The sequence below is a fragment of the Neospora caninum genome, chromosome X (genome assembly GCF_000208865.1).
Source record: "Neospora caninum Liverpool complete genome, chromosome X".
Taxonomy (NCBI): domain Eukaryota; phylum Apicomplexa; class Conoidasida; order Eucoccidiorida; family Sarcocystidae; genus Neospora; species Neospora caninum.
This window is the reverse complement of record NC_018396.1, coordinates 3,810,400-3,829,665: the sequence shown is the minus strand read 5'-3', so window position 1 is coordinate 3,829,665 and position 19,266 is coordinate 3,810,400. Positions and strand designations below refer to the sequence as shown.

The window sequence follows — 19,266 nt, the reverse complement described above, 5'->3', positions numbered from 1 at the left end:
GTCTGCTGCGGGGATCAACGATGACGGAGGCATTCTTCTTCGCGCGCCTCGGTTGCGCACGTTTTTCGCCGCACTGTCTACTCCATCCATTTGTCCCTTCCGCTTTATGCCAGCTAGCCTATGCTCTTTGAGAGTTCTGTGCGTCTCTCTTTTCCGCTTCCCTCCCAACATACTACACGACAGCAACGTAACATGGTACACCGCGCGGCAGCGTCTGTACCGATCCGTTCTGTCCACACACATTCCCAAGGCCACGCGCTTCGCCTAGAGATGTTTCTCCAAGCATGCATATATGCAATCGTACATGGGTACAAATATATTAATCTATGTATGCATACCTATAGCCAGAAAAAGGGATAAAGAGAATCAGAGTGTCTCCTGTTGTGCGCGATCCACTTGTAAACTATATAGATAACGTTGCCGTGTATCCTTCGTGAGCTGTCCCTGGTATCTCCGTTATTTCCAGTTTTTCCTTGTACCCGCGCCCCCACCCCGCTCGGTGTCGGGCTGTGCGTGTCTGTATGCACATTAGCGTGCGCCGAAAAAAAGGACGCGCGTGCGTTCGTTCACGGTCTCTTTTGGATAGTGGCGTTTCTTTTGTCCTGTCCGTGTCGATAGCTTTGTCTCTGGTTCTCTGCCTCGAATGCAGACTTCCCCGCGCGCTGTTTAGGTCACGCGTCTCTCGCCTCATATGTTCCGTGCGTTTTCTTTTCGTCTCAGTCTGTCGTCGAAACCCCTCTCGCTGCAGAATTTCTCTTCGCTCTTTTCGCTTTTCTTCCGATACCGTTTCTTCCCTCCGTCTGTCTTTTCCGACCCCCAGTCACCATGTCCTGGTTTTGCTTGCGTCTGCTCCCGTCGCGGAAGAAGAAAGGAGGGGGCGACGCCGACTCCGAAAAAGGAAGCGCGGCGGGGACACAAGCGAATCGTCCGGCGCAGAATGCGTCGGGCCGGTCTAGTCCTCGCACTCAGTTGGCTCATGGTGACACCACCCGAACACTCTTTTCGGCAACTTCGGCCATCGGGCCTGCTCAGCTTCAAGGCCCGGGGCGCTTGGCCAGTTCGGGCACCGGCGCACGCCTAGGGGTTGTCCCCCCTACAGGGAGTCCGCCGCCGCGCGGCAACCTCCCGTCGGCCTTTCTGAGGAGTGCGACGGAGATGAATGTCCCGCGAGGGGAGACGGGTCGTTTTACCCCGGCGATACTCAGCCCTTCCGCTTTCTCGACGGGTTCGCAGAGGCTGCCGAAGACGGTCAAGGTCGTGTTTTCTCGAGTCACGGATGTCCCTGCGAATCGCGAGGGCGACGCGGTCGAAGACCGGACGTTCTTGTGCTCGGTCTACTTCGAAGACGAAACCATGACAAAGGCAGTGGACAACCCAGATCGAGTGACGCAACCTGCCGAAGGTTTTTACAGCGGCATCAAGCACTATGAAGTCCCACTCAACAACGAAAGCATCTTGCTGCAGGTCCCGTCCGGCCCCGGTCTTTTTGGGACAGACCCTCTGACTGGCGAAAAGAAGAGTCCCCCACCCGGGTTCAAGGTCGCTCTCACTGAGCAGCTTGCGACGGGAAACCAGATCTACAAAGGATCGACGCAGCTGCTGCGCTTCGACGATGCTCGTCTCACACAAATGTCCAAATGGCCTCTCACAAACCCTGTCTTTCGGCAGGGAGCGGGGTTCCTCTTTCTTAGGTGTGAACTGACGTATGGGGGCGAGGGCGAGGGCGAAGAGGCAGCCGTGGACAACACCCCGCTGAGGAAAGCAGGTTCCGCACCCCAGCCTTTTCGTTCCGTTGGGGCGCCTTCAGCTATCAGGTCCGGGATGGGTTTTACGTCTGCTTCCGCGTGTCCCTTGCCTCCTAATGCTCCTGCCCAGCCTCGAGGGACTCCAACCTCTCCGGAGCCAGCCCGTTCGGCTAGCGGGTCCACGACACCTTACTCCGGATCCCAGGCCGATCTGTCTGCTGCGCCTTCTCAGCCTCTCGCGGCTACTGCACTGCCTCGCCCGCCTAATCTCCCTCCCTTGCGTCCCACACCACGCCCCCTCGTTGTTGCGGAGAAGCCGGAGGAACGCTTGGTCAGGAAGCAGACGATGAAGGAGCTCAGTCGTGACTCCGAAGAGTTTCGAAACGGCATTTCGCCTGCAGACGTGGAGAAAAAGGAGGAGGGCCCCGAAGAGAGGAGCGACGACCGCGCGAAAAATAGAGGAGTCGATTCTGCCTCCACTGGCCATCCACGAGAAGAGGAAGAGGAGGAGAAACCTCGGAGGTCCCAGACGTCGCCGTCGTCCTCCCCACGCCGACAGGAGAGCGAGAGAGGCCGAAAGAAAGAGAAGAAGGAGAAGAAAGAAGACAGAAGAGAGAAAAGCCGTGAAGACAGAGAGAAGGAGAAGAAAGACTACAAAAGAGAGAAAACCCGCGAAGACGGAGAGAATGAGAAGAAAGACTACAAAAGAGAGAAAACTCGCGAAGACGGAGAGAAGGAGAAGAAAGACTACAAAAGAGAGAAAACCCGCGAAGACGGAGAGAAGGAGAAGAAAGACTACAAAAGAGAGAAAACCCGGGAAGACGGAGACAAGAAGGAAAAAAAGGCCAAGAAGGCCAAGGAGCGCTCAGGGCGCGGCGACAGCGAAGAGAGAAAGGAAAAGAAAGACAGCTCACGGAGCGGTGACAGTGAGGACGCAAAGAAGAAGAAGAAAAAGAAGAAAGAGAGCAGAGACAACGAGTCACCTCGTCCGCACCATCGGGACCGGGACCAGGGCAACGGGAGCGACGAAGAGGAAAAGGGAGAGAAGAAGAAAAAGAAGAAGCACGACAAAGACGTGAAAAAAGAAAAACTTACTAAAGAGAAGACTCGCTCAAAGAGGTTTCATGAAAGTGGAGAAACAGACAGAGAGAGGTAGAGCTCAATACACGACCGATTTTATTGGACTCTCGGCGGAACGAGCCATGATCTTCGCCCACAATCTCTAGCTGTCTCCCTCTAGCGGCTTCGTTCTCTTGTCTGCCTCTCCATCTTGCTCGTTGCTTCCTTGTGGTTTCCTTCTCTTCTTTTTTCGTTTGATCATGAGTGGTCTTGCAGAGGCAGCCGCGTGTTTACGTCTAAACGAATGCCTGTTCCTCAGCATCTGCACTCAACGGTGGACGAACACTGAAAGGCGAACTGTGGATCCTCGACTGCTGATTCCGGGTGTCATTGTCAAGGACTTTCGAATTTCACCTCATTTCTGTAGAACGCGTTCAGAGAAGAAGAGTCTCTCCACAGCACAAGGGAAAACAGGGATTTGTGTTGGGGACGTAAAAGCAAAGTAGTAGGGATAGCATACACCCCGGGGCCTCGCCCTGCACAGCAGACCGGAAACGCTCTCCCCCCTCTCAAAAGCCGGCCGGCCAATGTGTCGGTTTGTCACTTTCGGTCTTCACATTGCTGGGAATCAGCTGTCCAAGTACCAGTTGACACAAATGCTCGCACCAGTGCCACCGTTTCACTAGACACCTTTCAGAGTCGCCCGGATCAAAAGTGAGCTGTCGAAGAGGCAGTGAAGCCGCCAGGTCTCCGGACCTTACCACTCGCACGCATGTTCACAACTCTGCATGTGTCCTCCTAGACCTGCTTATACACAGAAATCTGCCGGTACATGGCTGCAGATATATAAATGTACAAACGTGGGATGCCTGAACTGTATTGAAAGACCACGTTTGGGTTGGTTCAGTCTCGACCGCGAGCATGCAACTTGGTCTCGTGCCGCGCACTGGTCTGATTTGGCCATGCATTGTCTTCTTCTCTTGCAAGCGCTCTGAGTGAACGTTGATAGCATCTCCTTTCTCTCTGTCGCACCACACGGTATACCCTCTTCTGAGCTGCTCTACGTGTTCCCTGTTTCCCTGTCTCGGCAGCGTCAGGCTGCTCCCAAGACGATGCACTTCGCTGGCGCCTCTCCTGCCACAGCTGGTATTTAGGTAGGGGCGTTTCTCAGTGAGCGGGGATTTGTCCTACCCGCGTCAACTCGCAGAAACAGCTGCGGCATTGCCTGTGAGAGGTGCAAGGGAAAGACTCTATTTTCGCATGAACGACGGCGCCTGCAGTGCACCAGCCGACGACGCTTGCCTCGACAGTGTACGCGTTCCAGGTAACAGGGCGTGACATTCGTGTGCTTTGGAAAGCGCTGGTTCTCAAAGATTCTCGCCTCCCACAAAAAGTGGGTCCATGCGTTTCGGAAAACAGGGATACATTTTGGCAACCGGTCGTCTGCTATGATGGGATGCTCCATCCCTTCCCGGTGATGAACGTACACTCGATCATGTGAGGAGACTACGGATTTCTTTTCTGACAGTCCCTGGTGCACAGGAGATGTCGGCGCGGAAGGTGCTATCTCTTTGAACCTCTGCATCACGGGACTGCCGTATCTCGTCTCCGCATCTATGGACAACGTCCTACGCACTGGAATGTATCTGTCTATAAAAGCTTCGGTATTCAGTTCAGGATCTCGATTCAGAGCCCAGAAACATTGTTAGAAACGGCAGTTTCGTGAAGGCACACGACGGAGGTGCCAGTTTGCTGAGGAGACGTGCACGCTCCAGTGTATGGCTGGCGTTTGGTGAAGGCAGAGATGAGCTGCGTTCGGCGAGTAACACAGTGCCCCGCTCAAGAAAAGGTACCGCTTGGGGGAACTGAAGAAAGCAGCATTAAATGGCGCTTGGAAGCGCTCCCAACAGAAAAGGGGCAACGACAGATCGTCGTACGAATCAAAACTAGACTCATCCGCGGCTTCCTCTGTCTCTTCGCATCTCTCTCCCCTTACACAATCGGCATAGAGAGGAATCCCTGCTTCTGGAGCTGCAAGAGACCGCCAGTAAGATTAAAGACGGAGATCTCAGGTACGCAAATTCGCCTTCTTCTCTTCGTCTCTCCTCGTGGTCTTCCTGTCCAGCCTTCCGGCCTGATTCGTCCAGCGACGTCTGCACTCAAATCTCCTGCTTGTTCTGTCTCTCCCTCCCGTTTCTCTGTGTCCTTTTTGTCGCCCTTCTCGCCTCTACTCTCACTACCTTCTTGCTCTTTGCCTACCTGGCCACGCCTGGTTCCCTGCCGAGGTTTTTCCGGTGCCTCCTCGGTTCTGTTTGAACGGACTGTTAATTCTTCCGTGTCCTTGCACTTTTTCCTCTCTTTCGCTTTGCGCTCTGTGGGCAGCGCACTGGTAGGCGCCTCTCCGTCAGCCTTGTTCGCCTCCCCAAAACGCGTGTGGACTCCTGTTCCCTTTTTAGCCCAGCCCTCCGAAGCCCCTCTCGCATTTCGGTCTGGGCCCTCGAAGGCCTCGCCCTTTCCCCCCGCCGTTTCACTCCTTTCCCCCTCGTTCCTTCTTACTTTCACGGTGCACGTCTCCCCATTCAAGCTCGCCAGAAGCTTTGTGGCTATGGCGCTGTCGTTCCCTCGCCTACATATGAGAACGCAAATCACGTGCATGCGCTGAGTGTGGCTGCTTCGAAAATCTGAGTGTGACAAGTGAAGGATGTGCTGGAGGATAAAACGCTGAAGAAGCGTCATGTGCACGAGGTCGTGTGTGCGCGACATCGCGGGTCTCTCTTCCTGCGTGGTGGCCTTTCGGTCGCAACACTCATCTGCCTGCTCTCCCGTCCACTCTACTTCGTGTCGTGCCTCGCGTTGCCTCTGCAGCCTCTTCTCGTCTGCTTCCTGCACTTCTTCTTCCCAGTCGTCCTCCTCTGGGAGGTCCTCTGCTTCCTCGGCTTCAGTCTGTCCCCGCCTCAAGCTGTCGACTTCCTTCTGCAACTGGGACAGCGGCAGGTGAATCGAGAACGGCAGCTGGCCAACCCGCGCGTGTTCCAAGGGGCGAACGTCAATAGGCAAAAGAACGTAGCTTGCGTTTGCTCCTGGCGCGTCCAGGTTCTCGCCGCTCTGTGACGCGAACCGCTGTTCGAACGCCGCCTTGTCCCCGGTCGTCGCTTCCGCGGCCCCCCGGCCCGCTTCTGTTGTCTCTGTCGCGTCTCTGTTCCCTCGCACACCCGCAGAGAAAGCAAGAAGACGAGCGCAGAAGGCAGCCTTCGCCGCTGCGGTTTGCGGGCGAGAAGACAAGCGAGAAGGACAGGACGTGAGCATCGCAAGCGGGTCCCGCAAACCAGAGCCAAACCGGCTCTCGCTCTGCCTCACGCCCCCCCCGAGAGACGCAGCCTCAGCTTCGGTGCTGCGTCCGCCTTCGACCTTGCCGTCGTCGTCCGCTTTTCCGGCGTCGCCCGCTCCGGCCTCGTCTCTCTTTGAATGCGTTCGCGCGGCTCTTTTCCCCGTGGAAAGCGAAGGCTGCCGAGCATGCAGAAGCAGGCCTGCCAGGCCGCCTTCAGTGAGGAGACAAGAGAGCTGGCGATGGAGAACGAGGTGGAGAGAAAACAAGAGCGTGAAGAGCGCCGAGGACATTCTCTGGTGCGCAGGGAGGACGGGGAAGGGGCAAACGACCGAATACTCAGGGCGCGGCTGAACGAAAAAGAAGAGGAACAACGCAACGGATATAAAGCGAGCAAATAGACATGGACCCTAGAACCTGACAGCCAAGGCAGCAGGTACACTCTCACTGCGGTGCTGCCAACGAAAAGCTGGGTGGAGAACCCCGCAGCGGGAGACACTCAACCGTGAGATCATTCCCCTTCGTCCTCTCCTCTCACGCCTACCGTGAGCGATGTAATGCGCTGAAGGCCGGTGCCGCACGCTGAGGCAGGAAAAAAAAGGTACCAGGCAAAACCGAGGACCACAAGTATCCACGAAAAAGAACAGCAAAGGGAAAACGACAGACAGGCACGAACAGGGGCCGAGGAAAGACGCCGAGATGCGACATGCGCCACTTTCTCTCGCTCGTTCTTTTGTCTGGCCTTTCTCCCGTCCGTGCTCCGAAAATCTCGTCTCCGGCCACGCGTGTTTTTCCTTGCGAGTCTTTCAGTCCTCGTCGTCCCTTCCCCCGCTTTCTGTCGTTCCTGCGGCCTCGCTTCGACTTTGGCTGCTTGTCTCCCACCTGCCTCCTCTCTTCTCTGTCCTCCTCCCGGCGCCCTTCTCTTTCTCTCTTTGCCGCTCCCTCTCTGGCTCCTGTGTACTGTCTCCGCTGGGTGGACCGCATGCGACTCCCGCCCCTCTCTTTTCTTCCAGGTCCTCTGTTGCTCTACGGCCCGTCCTCCGCTGCTTGGGCCGTCCCCATCCCTACCTTCGCAGCCTTCTCGCTTCCGCCTCAGGCGGAATGTCCGAAAGGGGCGGTCGACGTCGAGGCCGTCGAAAGTCAGCAAGCGCGCCGAGTCCTCACCCTGCGCCAACCCGCCACAGATTTTGAGACTCTCTAGCGCCTGGAAAAGGAGAGAAAGAAAGCAGATAACCGTGAGACGCACGGGGCCAAGTGCAGCGGAGCAGCACGCCGAAGAGCCCTTGAGAGTCTGGCACCTGCGGAGAGACGAAAATGAAAACGAAACCCCGAAACTGGACGCGCCGAGCACCAGAAGCAGGGCAGAAACATTGGCGGAACCAAGCCCACGAAACGACGTCGAGAGACGAGGATAAGCCACGCTCGTTGTCGAGCTTGAACCGGCGGCGCCGGCCTCGCTCACAGAGAAGGCACACGCGAACCTGTACGCGCCTTCTCGACACGAACAAGGCAGACGGACGCGTTGCTCGAATAAAAGCCGACCTGAAGAATGCCCACAACGCCCGGTGCCGGACCAATCACGCCGTGGACGTCGCAGGCGCCTGCCTCGGCGTCTCCTGACGGGACAGGGTGGAGACAACGGTAGCACGGAGAGCGGAGAGAAGAACTGGGAGTGGACGACGCAGAGCTAGGCGAAGCCGACGCGAGGTTGTAGACGCATAGCTGGCCTTCCCAGCGCAGGGCGCTGCCGCATACGAGGGGCTTGTCAGCGAGGACGCAGGCATCGTTGAGCAGATACCTGAAACGCGACAGAGAAGGGAACGCCGTCAGTGCGTGCCCTACCCGTGCATCCGTCGAGCACCTCGACTAGGGAAGGCGGTTTGTGTCTCTGTCTCTGCCTCGGATGACAAACCCAAGCACAAGCGTGGAAAAGCAACGAATCGAAAACGAGGCTGTGCTTCTGTCTCTCGACTGGCAAACACGCGTCCAGACCTCGGCGCCAGGAGGCGCACAGATCCCGGTGCTGGCGCTGGAAAGGCACCTGCGGGAGGTTCGCTTTGCGCACCTTGTGGGCTGGTTGTCGGTTGCGTCGATGACCACGTCGAACCGCCGCACCAGGTTCAGTGCATTTTCCCAGGAGATGTGGAACGGGCACGTCTCCACGACAACCTGAAGCACGGTGTAGCAGTGCAGCAGCAAAGGTTTGAAAGGCGCAGCCTGCAGCGAGGCGCGAGCTCCGGCGCCGCGTGCCGAGCGACTCAAAGACGCACCGGGACGCCTGGACGGGCCGGCGCGGGGGTCAGCCGCATTCCTAAGGCGCCTGGACGCGCTCAAGACAGAACCCAAGAGCTGACTTTTTGACGCTCGGCGCACGCATGCAGATTGTCCCTCGAGAGGGCGAAACGCAGGACACGCTGCGTGAACTTGACCGGAAGCCGAGCCGGACGAACCGCGGGGTGCGTCGCCAGAAAAAAACGTGACAGACGAGCGAAACACTGTAGATTTTGCATGCAGAGAGTCGAAGAAGCGCCGAGAACGGGCTTCTCACCAGACGCGAGGCTCCAGGCAGACCGGAGCAGAGACAGCGCACAGCCAGCCAACGGAGAATCCTAACCTGCGAGTTCACGGCCCGACACGAGTGACGCAGCGAGTGAACTTTCGTCCACCCCGCGCGAGCTTCCGTATGGGCGACTTGCCTGGGAAAAGGTGAAAGGACACACTCCACAGGACAAGCGTCGCTGCAACTCAAAACGCAGTGACCACGCGCTGACCCTCCACCGCGGTGTGGAGAAAACCGGCTCACTGGTGGCCACGGAGTTCGCCATAACGGTGCCTCGCTGTCTCTATGTAGATCTCGACTTGATTTAGCGTGTAAGTGCACATACATTTACCTAAATATGTCACTCTGTATTTATGTATAGACAGTTGCATGAGTACCGGACGCTCACTTCCTAACACAACAGCCGTTCATTCGTCTCGACCCTCCCTGGACATCCGCCTGGCTGTTCCTTTCCCCTCGCGCTGCGTCAACAGCTCCGAACCTTCCTGACGCACCGCTGCAGATTAGACACTTCGACGTCGTCCCCGTCGACGAGGCCCAGGCGACCTGCATGCGCGAAAAAGCACAAGACGCGAAGTTCCCGCATTCGTGATTTCCACGGGTCCCGCTCAGCAGCGAGAAGGGGGAGTATACAGTATGCTGCGATCGGCGAGCGACGGCGTTTCCATGTCGACGGGCCAGGTACCGTGCAAGGACGAACACGCCAAACGACTTCCGCGGAGAAAACCCGCGGCCGTCCCGCTCTGAGACTTCTCCCTCAGGCTCCTCTCGGCCCTCTCGCCGCCCCCTCAGTCTCCCCGGAAGAGAGGAGGCGCGACGCTTCACACGCTTGTGTCTGTGGAGAAAGGCCAGGCATCCTAACGTAATCAGACGAACGCAACCGCGGGCAGCCCGTAGATCTCCGTTTCGTGCAAGTGCATCACTAGTCATCAGGAGCCCTGGAGAGGAGGCGTCGGTCTCCCTGCGGTGTCGCGTCGAATCGCCGATCCGCAGTCCAACTCGGGGGATTTACCGGAGATTGCCGACCTTCCCCAAATACATGGAACGATTCAAGTTGTGTTAGCAGGGTCAGGTGTGGTCGTCTGAACCGCTGGGTCTGAAAGCATGCTTTTGGTTCTCTTAGGCAGTCCCGCGGGTGATGCTTGGACCCTTTTCCTGTTTTTCAAAACTTCAGTCGTGACCTGTTTCGACAGATCTGCATCGTTTATCGTGGATCAGCTGTGCAGAGACCGGGCCTCACCAATTCCTGCGGCGCTGAGGTACAGAGCAGCTGGACAGCCGAGGCCGCCGCACCCCACAATCAGAACGGAGCTCTGCCGGAGACGCCTTTGCGCCGAGAGGCCCCACGAGGCCAGCAGCACTTGGCGGCTAAACCGCTGGGCGTAGGCAGCCGTCTCGCCCCACCAGGCGTCCGGAACACGCAGCGAACCGAGAAAAAGTGTCTCCTCGCGGTCCCGCTGCCCCACAGGTGTCTCCGCGCCGGCCGGCGACGCGCGTGCAAGCGAGCCCGCTAGCCAGCGCACACCTGAGAAGAGACGGCGAGGCAAATCGCCAAGTCGACGGACCAGGAAGAGAGTGTCGAGGGTTTCCCGCGAAGCCGCAGACTCGCCCGGCACCTCGAGCACCAGGCATGGAGAGAGTGGAAGCGCGAGCTTCTCTGCCGTCGGACTCCTCGCAGAAAGCCCGCACGCGAGGGCGTCTCTCTGGCGCGGGACGCGCTGGCCCGGCGGCGTGTCTCTCGGCCGCTCTGTCTCTGTCTCCTCGCGCGCGCTCGCCCCTTCTTCGCCCTTCACGCTGTCGACGTCAACCCAACTGTCTCCGCCGCTAGTGTCTCCACTGGTGCTGCCGCCGGCGTCGTCCGGGGGCGCCGACGGCCTGGGCGAGGGCGAAGGGAGCTCGCTTGGCGAACAAGGTTCTCTCGCCCCGTCGCCGCGCTCGGGTTCCTCGGTCGCGCTGGGCCCGAATGACGCAGGCGACGCAGGAGAGGGCCGACGGGGCTCAGACCCGCCCCACACAGAACCCCACACAGAACCACACGAAGAATACCACAGAGCGCCAAGAACGTCAGCAAGACAAGACAAGGAAGGAAACGAAGAAGAGGCAGACGAGGAAGAGGAAGGCGGATTCAGTCGCACGCGTGCCAGGCGTGCGCCGAGAACAGTTCCGAGGAAGACTCCGGAGAAGAACAGACTGGCAGAGAAGGGCGAAGGCGTCGACATTTTGCAGAGACACAAAACGGAAGGCCTCCACTCAACTCCCGTTTCGCCTTTGCTTCTCAGCAGGTGCGGCTCTGCAGAGTGTCTGCATGCACGCAGGTCTGGAAAACTCGGCCTGGAGGCAGCGAAGAAAGACGCGTTTCCTTCGCTTTCCAACAGGCGAAAACCACCGATCGCGCGAGCGCCTGCAGCCGCTCGATTGCTTCGCGGGGTTTCTGCCCTCGAACGGAGACACGGAAAACGAAGGGACAACTCCCACTTTCTTCGTTCCAGCTTTCCTGAGCCGGAGGGACCCGCCGTGGTCTCTCCAGGACTTCCTTCGGCCGCTCGCCAGTTCTATCGACAAGAGCGGCATCAGCCGGAGAGGCTCTTTTTCGGCTGAGGCAGCCGGTCGGCGTCGCTTGGGATTTCCGCGCTCGCGTCGCACCCCGCACGCGTCGAAGGGAAAAGAAAGAGCTGGGTTGAAGAAGCGAAAAAAGCTGGAGAAGCCTCGGCTGCTCACCTTCACACTCGAAAGAGCGTCGACGGCACTGGCGAGTCTGGACGGTTTTCTCTGTCCTTTTGTTTTTGTCGCTGCGCTCGGCAGAGCAGAAAGAACAAGTACAGACAGGGCAATTTCAGAAGACTGGAAACCGAGCGGAGCTAGACTCCGTGATACCCAGTATAGAACGGAATTGCCAGGTTCCTACAAACGGCCTTTTCTTGGTGCGCCGCTTCTGTTTGCCTCTGTCGGTATCGCCGTCTCGCCTTCCAGTCTCAGAAGGCGCGAAGGCACTCCCGTCTGTGCGCAGGAACAGCGAGGGGCGAAAGAACGGAGAAAAGCGAAGAAGCAAAGACGTAGTGGCAGGATGGAAGGAGAGCGGAAGAATTCTTGAAGAAGGAGACAGCTCGCCCCGCAGGGCGGAGCTCGGCCGAGGGCGACGCAGGGACTGGAAGAGAGAAGGAAGAACAGGAGAGACGGGAGAGAAGAAGAGCAAAGGCAAAAAAACCCAACACGAATGTGAAGAGAGGGAAGGAAAGAAAAGGGGGAAACAAGAGGAGACAGCAGACGCTGCGGAAACTAGGAAAACTTGTGAGAAGACCCAGCCACAAACACATGCGAGTAAGATGCGGAGGCATGCATGCCAGCTGTTTCGCTGCTGCCCAGAGATGAAGGAAGGAGAAGGGGGAGAGGAGACAACACAGAGACAGGAAGAGATACGCTGTTAAACAAGAAGAGAAGCATTACAGAGGACAAGGAGATGAAGAAAAGCTGGAGCCTTCTTGTCTCCTTTTTCGGTCGAATCGACACGCATGCAACGATTCAACTCACGCGCGCTCGTGGTGACAGCTCGTGGTCTCGTGACGCCTGGAAAAGACAACAGTGACGAACAAAATCGGCTTCTTCCCACGTTACTTTTCTCTTTTCTCTCACTTTTTCTGGGTCTCCTTTGTCGGCCTCTGGCGTTTTCTTTGGTGCCCAGGGGCGCGAGATGACGCACCCTAATTCGCCGCAGCTAGTCGGCATCGCAGCCGCGAGGAAAACAGCCTCGGCCTCTCACCTCTCGTAGTTTCCCTCTGGTGTTTATCTCCTGCTGACGGTTCTCACTTCTTTCTGCTGGCTTCTCCGTCTCTCCCTCTTTCTTCGTCGCTCTCTCTGCCTCTGTACCTCTGTGTCTCTCTGCCTCTGTACCTCTGTGTCTCTTTGCCTCCCTGTCTCCGCTCCTTTCTCTCTCCCTCACTTTGTCTCTCTCCCTCACTTTGTCTCTCTCCCTCACTTTGTCTCTCTCCCTCACTTTGTCTCTCTCCCTCACGTTGTCTCTCTCCCTCACGTTGTCTCTCTGCCTCACTTTGTCTCTCTCCCTCACGTTGTCTCTCTCCCTCACTTTGTCTCTCTCCCTCACTTTGTCTCTCTCCCTCACTTTGTCTCTCTCCCTCACTTTGTCTCTCTCCCTCACGTTGTCTCTCTCCCTCACTTTGTCTCTCTCCCTCACTTTGTCTCTCTCCTCGATCTCCGTCTCTGACGCACTGGTTCACGAAGGTTGGATTCAATGTAGCCGGAGACGAGTTGTAGACAAGGCTCTTTTCCAGTCTACGGATTGAGACGGGACGGGCCCTGTGGCTTCAACTTTTCTCGAACAGAAACCTTCATTCCTCAACGTTGAGACCTTTCCGCTGTCTCTCCGCGGCCGAGATCCATCTCAGGTAACTCAGAGCAGGGTGTGGTGAGGAGCAGCAATCCTGCAGCAGCCTTACAGATATATATATATATATATATATATATATTCACATTTGTGTATATCCACATATTTATATATATTTACATATATAAAGAACAATGATTGCATGCATATCATCACCAGAGTCGGATTGGGCGTCTCGTCTGGTGTCTCTTTGACGAGGCAGAGAGGAAGCCCCAGAGAGAAGAGAGAGGAGATGAAGAAAAGGCGGGTGGGAGGGAACTGAATCCAGTTGCGGAGCACGAGGGACAAAAGCCGAGTGAAAAAATCGACACAAAAAAAAGAGGAGGCAGAAACGCGCGCGCTTGAGCGCGATGGAGCGAAACGGAGGGGTGAGGCAGGAGGAAGGGAGCGCTCGGCGCTCGGCAGAAAAAGCAGGCTCGGAGCGGCTGAGGCGAGAACGGGTTCGTCTTTTACGAGCGTCAGGGGAGTGCGCCGAGCCGGCGCACCTCGAGGGGGACGAGGGCGATGCGGCGCTGTCGTGCAGAAGATGTCGATTTCTTCGAGCTCTCCACTTTTTCGGGACCTGTTTCTTCTCTACCTCGGAGCTGAGCCGCCTTCTCGAGTATTTCCAGCGAGGTAAGCTGCTGCGTTGTTCTCCCGGGTAGATCCGCTTTCCAAAGACATGTCACGCAGGCCTCTGCGGGTTTCTCTCTCGGTCTGGCTTTCCTCTCCCTTAAACGCGGTGGCTCTTGTGTAGAAAGAGTCTCTGTCGCTTCGTCGACAAGGCTGTCTGCCCTCGAAAAGGGTGCGTCTCTTCAGTATTTCTTTCTGGTGGTCAAGCGGCTCAATCTGTCCCTTTCTGTTTGAACAAAGATCCTTGCATCAGCGTGGAGTTTCGGAGACGCAGCAGAAGCCGTCGAGTTTGCCGAGGCCTCTCGCCGCCTTCGTGTACCTCTCCTGTTGCGATGTCTCCGTCCCTAATTTTTCGCTGACAGTCCGACATTTCTGGTACAGGCCATATGGGCGTTTCCAGCACATACCGTGTTCCCTGATCTCTTCTACATGCACCAGTCCTGAACGTTTTCGGCTCAGAAACACATGGTTCATTGAGGCCCAACAGACTGCCCACGACGGCCCTCGTTCCTGTCGCTGCCTGGCGTCCCGCGCGTCTCCTGTGTGTCTCTTTGCCGCCCTCGCGCGCGGCCTTGTCTCTTCGTCGGGTTTTCCTCTGCCGCCGTTCTGCGTCTTTCCTGGCCGCCCGCTCCACGTTTCTTTCGTCACTCTTATATCGCTGTTGTGCGCTACGTGCGGCGACTGGCAGAAGCTGCCGCCGACCGCGACGCAGATCTGCCCCAAGGTCTCCGGCTGCTCTTCTGGGACGCGCTCGAGGCGTTCCGCGAAGCGCCTCTCTGCTTGCTCCCCGCCTTCGGCCGCCAGGCGCTCTTCTCCGAGCTGAGTGGCGCAGCCTCTCACTCGGCTCGCACCGGCGAGGAGAAAAACCTCGAGCCGGAGGACCCGCGAGAGAAGGACAGAGACGGACACGCAGATGCAGCTGGCCCTGGAGCGGAGGCTGTCTCCGAGTCGCATGCGGGGAAAGAGAAGGGAGAGGAGGTGGAAGGGGAAGGGGCGCCCGATTCAGGGGCTTCTTTTCTTCTGTCTCCTGCCTCTGCTGCCGCACCCTGCGCAGCCGTCGCGGACCCTGCCTCGTCCTTCGCGCCGCCCTCCGGTGTCTCCTCGTCATCGCGTTCGGTCTCGCTGTCCGCCGTGGCGCATCCTTCGTTGGCCTCTGCGTGCTCGGGGCTGTGCGTGCGCGTGCGCCGCGACTGGCTAGCCGAGACGAAGGAGAGAGTCGACGCCCTGCACATGGCTAGCTGGCGCGCGCTGCATGCAGGAAAGTGGTCGGACGTCCCGCAGGCCTTTCGAGCGCTCTACGCCTTCAGCGCCTTTTGTCTGTCTGTGCTCTTCGCGGCCAATGCGGCAGCTGATGGCGAGTGGCGGGGCGCAGAGACAGAAGGGGTACCCGGACCGGAGACGCAGGACGAGCGAAGCCGACCTCGAGGAGCCGCTCAGGGAAACGCGCAGCACGCGGCAGGGCCCGCAGAATCCGAGAAAGGCGAAGAACTTGAGGGAGAGGAGTCTGACGAAGAAACAAGAGACGCCGGCACACATGCGGGTCGAGGCAGGCAGGAACCGTATTCTCGTCTCGCGTTCCGGTACGCAGATCTCGGGCTGATTATGGGTGGTCCCGAAACGCCTGTCTACGATCTTCTCCAGTCTGTTCTGAGCAAACTTGACGCCGGAAATCCTGCAGATTCCCCATGCTCTTCGACCTCTGCATCTGAGTCTTCGTCGTCGATTTCCTCGTCGGCTCCGTCTTCTCCCTCCGCGGGTGCCGCACCACTCGAGCCAACAGAGACGAGCAGAAAACGCAGGCGTTCTGAAAACGAATCGGACGGAAGACGGGCGGGCGACGGCCGGGGCGCCGCACGAGCGTCCAGGAGTCGGTGGGGGATGAGGCCGGTGCCGTCCGTCGAGGGGAGTGAACTCTCTTTTTCGGATTTTTTCGTCCGCGCGTTCACACCCCAGCAGCCGCTCCTCATTCGCGGCGGAGCGGCGCACTGGCCAGCTATTTCAAAGTGGCGCGACTGGAGCTTTCTGCGGAAAAAGCTGGGCGACCGCCTGCTGCCTGTGGAAGTCGGCGAAGCCTACACGGCGGACGACTGGGGACAGACGCTCATGCGTGGAGAGACACTGCTCGCGAGCATCCTTCAGCCTCAAGAAGACACAGAGGTCGACACCGCGACAGACGCCGCTGAGCCCGATGACAGCGACAAGGCGTGCGGACGCTCCCCTCCGCCTGGCGAGAGCCTGTACGCCTCTGCTTCCCAATCTGGACAGGAGCCGGAAAGGGCCTTCGCAGCTGGAGTGCGAGCCCCAGGAGCGAGGCAGGAAAGCGATGCCGGCCGCGAAGAGAACGGAGACGCAGAGGGGACGGACGCATGGCAGACGCAAGGGACGACCGGGGCCCGCAAACGTCTTGGAGGCGGAACGCGAAAGACGTCTCCAAGGCAAGCTTCTCCAGCGCCAATCCTCTATATGGCGCAGCACGCCCTTCTCGAGCAAGTCCCCGCTCTCGCATCCGACTGTCCCACGCCTGACTTTGCTCTCTGCGGTGAGCTCTCCTTTGCACGAACCTCACCCGGTCTTCGCAGCTCTGACGACTAAATCCTGCCGTTCCCACTCAGAAATATGGCGCTCGTAGACACCTAACCGTGGGCGGCTGGGCGATCGACGGGGCAGCGTCGTGGTCTGGTGCTTCTCGTCCTCGCCCGACCCCATGATCTGTTTGAAGCCTTCATCGGTCTCGTGTCCTTCGTAGCGTTATGCTTCGTCTTAACCGTGTTCTTTCCCTTCTCCTTCGCTTTTTTTCCTTTCGCACCTTGCTCCCTTTTCTCCCGTGTTCTCCCTTTTCTCCCTTGTTCTCCCTCGCACACACGCTGGAGCCCTGTGTCGCCTCGCGTGAATCGGCTGAGACAGCTGGTCTCCTCGCCGCGATCTGTCCGACTCTTCTGCGGTCGAAGGCGCCGCTTCTTGTCTCTGTTTTGCCCACCAGTCTCGGTTTCACGCTCTGCGCGTTTTTCTGCTGGCCCGCGTTTTTCGACGCTGTGCAGCTGCTCACTCCGACACCCTTATTCGCCTCGCCTGGATCGGGCCCAGAGGGACAGTCTCGCCGGCGCACACCGACGAGTGGCAGAACTTCTTTGTCCAAGTTGTGGGGCGCAAGCGCTTCCAGCTTTATCCGCCGGAGGCCTCGGCGTCGCTCTATCCTTTTCCAAAGGTGAGGCGAGGAGGCCGAGGCAGGCGAGACGGAAGACGTTTCACAGTCAGGAACCGCGCATGCAGAGACGCTAGGCACACCGCAGAGACGGTGGGCTGACTCACCGAGGCGAAACGACGCTCTCGACCGGAGCCAGACTGGGAAGAAACAGAGGGGGAGAACCAGCAACGGCAGAAAAGAAAAGAAGCGCAGCGCGAGCTGTCGCTCTCCCGACGCGTGCTCCTCCGCGGCGCGGTCGCTGTGAGCGCGAGGGAAGAAAGGCGCTGAAACCCGAACGCGAGACACAGGAACGGGCGGGCGGAAGAAGCGAGAAGGACAGAGGAAGACGGGGAAAGGAAGCAAAAGGAAGAGAGGCCCCGAAACGCGGCCTCACTGAGAGAAGAGAGGGGAGATACAGTGGAGCCCGTACACCGTTCTCGGGTTTGATCCGCCGTATTCCTCTGATGTATTTCCCTTCAGATTGGTGACTTCTAGTCTTTTGTTTTTACCAAACGAATGAACTTTTTTTGTGCACACCTCGCGAGTCTCTCGGCGGCACCCGCTCCAGTCAAACGACCTTGTCGAAGTTTCATCTAATATGAAGAGACAGCATTCAATTAGGAACGGTAGTCCATTGTCAGATGTAGTTTGTGAGTTGGGTTCAGAACGAGTGGAAACGATTCCTCTATCTGCCGTCCAAAATGGTGGAAAACTGTTCGACAGACTATAAGTTTCTCTAACGCGCCGGTGTGGAGAAGCTGATAGACACAATCCGAGGATAAAACTCCAATTTTTATCCGACATATTACGCCCGGAGTGCCTTAGACGACTGGTGTGTATATTTGAGGACACGACAGCAATGCGGAGCACTGACTACACTGCTTCGGTGTAGATCTAAACTTGTGACGGTGTCTCCGAGAATATCTCGCGTGTGCGTTTGCATGTCCTCAAAGTGTCATAATACAGTCCCGGAAGTCGCGGTTAAACTCTAGAAGAGTCGAGTATTACCCGTGCCAGGCGCGCACCACGCGTGCATCCGGTTACCAACCAGATGCCTCGTCGACACGATCCGCGTCATCCCCGTTCTCTTCCGTGCATGCAGGGGCCTCTCACCAACACGTCGGGGTCCCTCTTGAGCGTTTCCTCGAAGGAGCAGAAGATCCGGAAGACGGGCGAGACAAAACGAGAGGGCGCCCCGACTCAGAACCAGAGTGGAAAGAAACACAAACAAGGAAGGAGAGGCACGGCTCCGCGGGCGCCCAGAAGCGCCGCCGGCTTTTCCTCCCGCCTCCTCGAGCCGCGTCTTCTCTGCCTGATGAGAAGCGCGCAGAGGAAACCGAGGAAGACAGCGGCGAGGCAAACCAAGAGGAAGCGCATGCAAAACTGCCACAGACAACAGATCGCGAAGAAGTGTATTTAAGCCGAGAGGACTGCGTGCCCGCACCCGAGACCCGGAAGACAGAACGGGAAGACACTCCCGCGTTTTCGCGTGAAGAGGGGCGGAGGGAGCAGCGGGACAGAGAGGGCGATTGCGAGGGAAGAGGTCTGCATGCCTTTCCGTTGTTTGATCGAAAAAAAGGCTTCGAGGTGGAAGTGCACCCCGGCGACGTCCTCTTCATTCCAAAGCTTTGGTGGCATCTGGTTCTTGCCGAGACGGCCTCTGTGTCGCTCTCTCACTGGGTGAACTGAGTGAAGTGAGAAACGAGGCAACGGAGAGAGGACTCCCCAGAAAGGACAGCGAAGAAGGTATTCCCTGCGTGGCTGTGCCCGATGCGTCGTTTCGTCTCTCGCGAGGAAGTGTGGCGGGCGATGAACCGGAGGGAGCGACAGCAAGAACCGCGAGCGAGAAGGAAAGAGCGGGACGAAAGATCTTGGGAATCGTGTTGCGTTCTTCGTGAAATCTCGCATGTCCGCACCCAAATTCAACGCAGCTGAGTTTTTTGTCTCCCTTCAAAAACGAAACAGGAACTCCTGACCATATCCCCGCTGACAGGTTTCCTTCCCTATGGAGGCTTCTGCTTTCATTCTCGCTCCTCAGAGCCTCGCTGTGTCCCTGCAATTTTCAACAATCTTCAGGCGCGTCTCTCTGCGTTCCTCTCTCTACCTATCACGTGTGTTCAGACTCGAAAAACTCTCTCTCGATGTGTTTTGCTCCCCGGGATTTTAGTGTATGTGTTTCCTGTCCTTATCTCCCTGGTTTTCCAGTGTATGTGTTTTCCTGTCCTTATCTCCCTGGTTTTCCAGTGTATGTGTTTCCTGTCCTTATCTCCCTGGTTTTCCAGTGTATGTGTTTCCTGTCCTTATCTCCCTGGTTTTCCAGTGTATGTGTTTCCTGTCCTTATCTCCCTGGCTTTCCAGTGTCTGTGTTTTCCTGTCCTTTAC

General features: G+C 57.7%; 3 protein-coding genes across 3 annotated transcripts; 2 read left to right on the top strand and 1 right to left on the bottom strand.

Moving 5' to 3' along the window:
• Positions 1-825: 825 nt before the first annotated feature.
• NCLIV_049270 (conserved hypothetical protein) lies at positions 826-2,901 on the top strand (the record flags this gene model as incomplete). Its single annotated transcript, XM_003884479.1, has 1 exon — positions 826-2,901. The coding sequence occupies one exon, from the start codon at positions 826-828 to the stop codon at positions 2,899-2,901; it is 2,076 nt and encodes a 691-aa protein (XP_003884528.1).
• A 1,895-nt stretch (positions 2,902-4,796) lies between these two features.
• Positions 4,797-10,908, bottom strand: NCLIV_049260 (hypothetical protein; the record flags this gene model as incomplete). Its single annotated transcript, XM_003884478.1, has 9 exons — positions 4,797-4,835; positions 5,361-6,479; positions 6,674-6,711; positions 7,198-7,333; positions 7,672-7,927; positions 8,195-8,298; positions 8,678-8,825; positions 9,184-9,235; positions 9,930-10,908. 9 exons carry the CDS (start codon positions 10,906-10,908, stop codon positions 4,797-4,799), a joined length of 2,871 nt encoding a protein of 956 aa, XP_003884527.1.
• Positions 10,909-13,438: 2,530 nt separating this feature from the next.
• Positions 13,439-18,573, top strand: NCLIV_049250 (hypothetical protein; the record flags this gene model as incomplete). The annotated part of the gene is made up of 4 exons (XM_003884477.1): positions 13,439-13,703; positions 14,389-16,239; positions 16,739-16,905; positions 17,851-18,573. The coding sequence occupies 4 exons, from the start codon at positions 13,439-13,441 to the stop codon at positions 18,571-18,573; spliced, it is 3,006 nt and encodes a 1,001-aa protein (XP_003884526.1).
• Positions 18,574-19,266: the final 693 nt, after the last annotated feature.